Source organism: Ochotona princeps, chromosome 3 (assembly GCF_030435755.1).
Source record: "Ochotona princeps isolate mOchPri1 chromosome 3, mOchPri1.hap1, whole genome shotgun sequence".
Taxonomy (NCBI): domain Eukaryota; kingdom Metazoa; phylum Chordata; class Mammalia; order Lagomorpha; family Ochotonidae; genus Ochotona; species Ochotona princeps.
The window spans coordinates 31,210,816-31,217,139 of NC_080834.1; the positions used below are offsets into that span (position 1 = coordinate 31,210,816).

The following is a 6,324-nucleotide window of genomic DNA, read 5'->3' on the forward strand; positions in this document are numbered from 1 at the left end:
GACGACCTGCACGGCACTCAAATCCGAGCGGTTCCGCGTTGTTTAAACACCCTCGCCATGGGGTCCCTTTTCCAGCATCCTCTCCCCACACCCCGCTGGCGAAGCTTTGGCCGCTCGCCCCTATCCAAAGGGGCCCCCCGCGGGGGCAGTTTCCCTGCCTCCCCCCCATCACCTCAGCTTTGCCGGGGGCTCTGCCAGCTCTTCCATTAGAAACCACTGTGGACGAGGGCCTTTTCCTGAGCCCATAAAAATTGAATCTGGGCTGAAGGCAGCGGCTACATAAAAGTGAGTTTGCAGGCGAAGGAGTTGTTTCAATTCGGTAAAGTGAGCCACACTGCCCAAAAGCGGATGAGCCGGTGGCCCCCAGCTGGGCCTCACAAAGCACCTTATTTCTTTGAGATAAAAAAGAGGGGACAAAATCCAGGCTGGACATCCCCCTCCCCCCTCCACACACAGGCACAAGACAAGATGGAGACTCTGGAGTCGGGGAGAAAGCAGCCCAGCCCATACGGTCCCCCACCCTCTACCCAGCACTCCCTTTCCCTCCCTGAACCCCAGCCTTTTGGGAGTATATGCATTCTGCTCAGTGTCCCCAAAACTGCTTCAGTGGGGTCCCTCCTTTCTGTATGCTCTCCATTAGTCAATCAACAAACAGCTCTTGAACAACTCTGGTCTGGTACAGGAAACCCAGTTAACCACCCCCCCCCAGCCCCCAGCAGGTGCCTCCAGACACAAACCACACGACTAGAACCTTGGGCGGGGTGGTGACCTGGGCCTGGAGTTGGCTAGGAACACCCACTGGCCTGTCTCTCAAGGCCACCTGGAGAAATCACCTGAGGGGAGGACTAGGAGGACCGGGAACAGGGCGCACGGAGGCTGAAACATTTAGGACCCACGACGTGCGAGAGTGTGTGTGTGTGGAGGGGATGGACAGGGGCTGCAGGGCGGCGAGGGGTGGGTGTCTCACTTCTCGGTGCTGGAGCCAGCCAGTCCAGTCCGCAGTCTGAGCTCCAGCCAGGCAGGAGCCTGGGAGCGGGGGGGGGGGGGGGGGGGGGGGGGGGGGGGAGGGCAACCTTGTGAATGGGGTCGTTTGAAGACTACATAAATGCGCAAATGCATTTTCTTACTTTCCCACCACACCCTCCCTCTCCAGCCTTCCAAGTCCGATTTAACTCCCACCTCCACCCTCAGCGCGCGAGGAGGCGAGGAAGCCAGTCTCGGGGGGATCTCCACGAGGGTTTCGGGCTCACCCCTGGACACGAAACCTTCCTCAAGTCAAGGAGGCGGAGATGTGGTAGACGGCTGGGCTGCGTGGCCCTCTTCGTCCCACACACAAGAGCAGGTCGGGACCCAATTCAGAGAGCGACCACCTGCTTGGGCCGGGGCCCAAGCTGCTCCTCCGGCCACGTTTGCGGCCGGGTCTCCTCCTCCACTTTTCCAGGCTCTCCCGCGGTTTACGCTCTCCTACGGATGCGGGAGTCCGAACTCGGTCACTGTTCTGCGGCTCCCACCGCGCACTTCTGGGCGGCGGTGAAGTAACGCCCGAAGGCCTCCCACAGGCCCTGCTGCACTCGCTCTGACAATCGGCGGGGCCTCGGCGATCGCCAGCGCCGAATGCCCAAGCCTTCCGCAGTGTGACACGCAGCCGCCCGACAGCGACCAGCCCCTGGAGCACAGCGCACACAGACTCGCGGACGTGGCTCCGGCCTGCACTCCGGCTGCGCCCTGCGCCCTGCGCCCTGCCAAGGCCCTGCGAGGGTCCAGGGAGCACCCTTCCCTCTAAAACCAGCACGCCAAGACCGGCGACTGTCTTTGCTTCCCCGATTTGGTGGGGGCGCGGGGAGAAGAGAGAGACAAACTTGCGCTCTTCAAAGTAGAGGTGGAGAGACAGGGTTGAAGGCGTTTCACGTTTTGTAAAAATGTAAAAACTTAGATTTCTGTGTGGGGCTAGTTTCTCCTTACTCCAAATCCTTCAAATCAAATTGCTTTAATTCGGGGGAGACAATTTCTAAGCCAGCAGGCCTCAACCCCCTACAGTGCCCAGGTGTGTGCAGGGATGGGGCGTCTGCCTGTCACTCGTTGATTAAAGTCCTGAATCCCATCTCCCTGAGGGTGCCCAGACCTTGTTTGCTCTACTTCCCACCATGCTCCACAAACACATTTTCAATCTGAGGTTCTAGCTCCAAAGAGGTCTCATCCACTCCCCGTGTTTCCTTCGCTGTAGAAGGGGAGAATCCCAGAAAGCAGCCCGCAGGCTTTTCAGAGCCGAGTCCTTAGCCCTGCCGGGGGAGGGAGCTCACGGGAAGCCAAGGCCACAGACTTCCACCTGCACCACAACTTGATCATAGCGCAGCCTGTGCAGGCTCCCAGAGGTACTCAGGAGTCTATTTAATAAATAAGGAGCAGGCAGTAGCATTTGAAAGCAGCCGGAAGCAGAGGACCTGTGTACAAGCGTGTCCACCGTGGCTCAGGACCAGCCCCTGCCTGGAGCAGATGTCTCTCTCTCCATCCATCTGATTCTCTCTGGAGAGCTGGGGGTCTGAGGAGCCATGGGGTGGGGGCTGGCGAGTGGCCTGCCCTTGTCCTGGCTGTGGGACCTTGGCAAAGGCTACCCCACTCAGACCCCAGTTCTCAGGTCGCAGGACGTTAGCCTGTTGACTGTGCTGACTTCTTGGAACTGGGTGTTTTCTGACTCCTGCAGTCCTAAAGTGGTTTTTAAATGTGTCTTTGTCCAGGGTTCTGCTCTTTCGTCCTCGGTGTTGCCCGAGAGCTGTAACCCAGGTTCTTAAAACTACCTCCCCAACCCCAGCCTGGTTTCATCCCCTCCAGGACCACATCCTGCCACCCAGGATTCCAAACGGTTCAGATCAATTTTGGTGTTACGGGCCATCCCCGAAATTGCAGAATGAAGCGGCTCCCTCCAGACCCCTCCAAAGTGCCAGCCCTCAGGTAACAACGGTGGCCCACTCGGGAACACCAAGCAGGTGCCAGCAGCTCAAGGTCTGGACCCCAACTGCATGCTTGTACTGCCACACTGCCCCAGCCACCCTGGCCCAAACAACTACTGACTGGAACCAGAGCCAGCAGGCACAGGTCCGAGTTAAATGTTGGTTGAAGGCAAGCAGTAGGCTCTCCTGAAGATCCCCCAAACAAGAAATGGGTCACAATTACCAGCCTTTGCACAGGCCCCTTCTTTCAACGAATTAGTGTATTTTTTCTTTTAAATCATTGGTAAGGAATCACTTCATCTCCTGATTGTTTCTTCCTATCCTTTTAGTTTCAAACAAGGTAGGATTACAAGCGCTGTCCTATTTCCACAGCTGCTTTGTACCATGCGGTAAGCCAGCCAGTTAAGCGAAACCACTCCTCGGTTCGCGCAGAACTGAATTCTCCGGTAATTTCCACTGAGAAGTTAGCCAGAGAAGAATCAGCGCTGCTTCCTAAGGGGCTGCAGCAGGGGCCTTCCTCTGCCCACCTGAGCAGGAAAGCTGAAAACTACGCGGGAGTTCCCGGAGAGGAAGGCAAGGACGAGCGTCCCGCGAGCTGCGGGAGGCCGGGTGACACCGCTGTCGGCGGCGCTCGACTCTGAGGCCAAGGCTCAGCCGCAGGCCCTCGGTGCTCCACTAGGAAGGCGGTGAGAAGCGCAGAGCCGGCCGCGAGGGACAGGCTTGGTTTGGTGGAGAATGCAAAAGGTCGAGCGCCTGGTCCAGGCCGGCTTCAGTAGAGGCACCCTGTGGTCCAGGGACACCTGTCACCTGTGCCGCGGACGCGCAGAACGGGAGCTGTCTCCCTTTCCTTGCCCTCTCGGCAGCTGGGCAGTTGGGCCCAGGTGTCCCGGAGCGTTCCGCAGGCCTGCTGGTGTGCAGTTCCACATTTCGCTTTTCCTTTCACGCGCCCTACCCCCTTAGCACTTCTTGGATCGTAACAGCAGACAACCCGAGCCTGCCCCCCAGTTAAGCCTGTCCCACCGCCCCCTTGCCGGTTGTATCGGAGCTCACCAAGTGCCGACCGTCCTACCCGGATCTCCCGAGACCCGGCCCGAGGCGGCAGACAGCAAAAAGACACCGAGAGCGCTCTGCTCGGCCGCGAGGCCTGCAATGTCCGTGTGCCTCCCGGGCAGCCGAGCGCGCGTGCGGAGCGGCCAAAGGAAAGTATCTCCAGAAAAGCGGGACTGTTCGGGATAAAGGAGGAGAGAAAAATGTAAAAGGGGCATTTCAGTAGGAGGTGGGGAGAGAAGGAAAGATGGAGAGAGAGAAAGGCAGAGTGGACTGGCAGAGAAAGAGGAAGGGAAGATGCAGAAGGGAGAAGAGGAAAGGGAAAGAAAAAAGGGGAAGGAAGGGAAGGATATAGAAAAGGAAAGAAGGAAGGAAGGAAGGAAGGAGGGAAGAAAGAAAGGAAGGAAGGAAGGAAGGAAGGAGGAAAGAAAGGAAAGAAGGAAGAAAGGAAGGAAGGAAGGAAGGAAGGAGGGAAGAAAGAAAGAAAGAAAGGAAGGAAGGAAGGAAGGAAGGAAGGAAGGAAGGAAGGAAGGAAGGAAGGAAGAAAGAAAGAATCCGAAACGGACCAGCTAACTGGCCGTTGTCGCTGGGACAATTCTTGGTTTGCTACTACCGGACCCTGGATGGCCGAAGCCCTGTCTGTGCTGACTCCTCTCTCGGGGTCTGGGTTGAAGCCCCAACCCCGCCAGGCTTGCCCCAGTAGCTGGCTGCTTCTTCCCGCGCGCGCCTAGGCCGCCAGCTCCCCAGGCTCCCACCTGCGGCCTCACCTTCGGGGAAGACGGCGCGCATCTTTAGATAGCTTGTGGTGAGTCGGATGATGGACGCTTTGTCCAGCTGCGAGGTAATGGCCGAAGGCAGCGGGAGCAGCTTGGCCAGCTCGTAGAACTCGCCATTTTCCTTCTCCCTCCTGGTCTTGGCCGCATTCTTGGACTTCTCCTTCATCGCGCCTCGGCTCTGGGCATATTAGACCCGGCCGCGCTGCAGGCCCGCGGAGCCCCCCGCTCGGGCTGCAGCGGCGGGCGGGGACGCCGAAAAGGACTCCTCGCAGAGCCAGGGGATTCCGGAGCGCCGGCGCCGCGGGCAGGTGCGCGGGTCGGTCCCGGACACTGCGAGGCTCCTCTCCGCAGCCGCCAGCCCTGGGGCTCGGCGCAAAGCAGCGGCGCCGCCCGGCGCTCCGCCTGCCGCGGCCCTGGGCTGGGCTGGCCCGCGGCGACCGAGAGAGCCCTGCTCCCCGCTGTCTTCTGCCCGCTCCCAGCGTCCCACTGTTTCGGCTTTCCTGAGGACGAGGAGGAGGTGGCGGCGTTTAGTCCTTCGCCGAGGATTCGCACCCGCTGCCGCGAGGCCCCTCCGGACCTGAGGGCCGCAGGGGCGGCGGCGGCCGCGGAGCCATGGAGCGGGAGGCGCGCCAAGGGGAGCAGGGCGCGGGCCGGCTGGAGCCCGGCCCCGGCGCGCTCTCCTGCTCTCCCGGGCCGCTCCGGGGGCTTGCAGACGCGCCGCGCGGAGCCCGCGGTCTGGGGCCAGGCGCTGCCGCTTCGCCGTCCACGTGCGACCGAGCGGCGTTTGTTTATGCCGGACCCGCCTTCGGGCGGAGCACGGGGCCGCCCCGGCGCGGGGCGGGAAGGGGGGCCAGGCAGGGGGAGGGACCGCGGCCCGGGCGGGGGCGGGGTGGGGTGGGGGCGGCGATCTGGCCTCCGACCCCGCCGCGGCCCCGTAGTCGCGGGCGCGCCTTCGCCTCGCTGCCCCCAGGGAGTCACCCGGGAAAGACCCGCGCGCTCCCGGGCGCGGGGAAGTCGCGGTGAGTGCGGCCGGCGCGTCGCGGGGACCCGGGCCCTGGACGCTGGGCCGGGCGCGGGGAGGAGCGATGGAGGGAGCTGGGAGGGAGGGGTGTCCAAGCCGCCTCCGTGGCTTCGCGGGCAGGTCACCGGAGGGCTCGGCCGAGAGCAGGCGGCGCGACCAGCCAGCCAAGTGCCCTGTCCCGGGAGGACCCAGTCCTTCGAGCGTGCGGGGGGTCCAGCGCTCTGGCGGTCCCCAAGTCGTAGGCCCGAGATCCGGAGGCGGGAGGAGGGAGGGAAAGAGATCCCACTCCCAGCAACACACACACGCGCGCGCACACACAGACACAAATACAGAAAGGCGCGCGAGGCTCCGATGTGACCCGTCTGCCCTCTTTTCTCCTTCTAACCTGGAGCAAAGGCGACCGGCGCCTTCCTGGGAGGGAGGCCGCGAGGGCGCGCGGGCCGGGCGGAAGGAGGGAGGGGTCGGGAAGCGAGGCTGGCGGCGGGGCCTCTCCTCAGCACGGGCTGCGCAGCCCCGGCCCACTGCGGCGGCA

General features: G+C 62.1%; 1 protein-coding gene across 1 annotated transcript in view; it reads right to left on the bottom strand.

The window, feature by feature from the left end:
* Nucleotides 1-4,980, bottom strand: part of SIM2 (SIM bHLH transcription factor 2) — a 40,775-nt gene extending 35,795 nt beyond the window's left edge. The window contains exon 1 of the mRNA XM_004594188.3: nucleotides 4,763-4,980. Within this exon, the coding sequence (XP_004594245.2) occupies nucleotides 4,763-4,937 (175 nt within the window). The 5' untranslated portion in view covers nucleotides 4,938-4,980. The remainder of the gene's footprint in view (nucleotides 1-4,762) is intronic.
* Nucleotides 4,981-6,324: the final 1,344 nt, after the last annotated feature.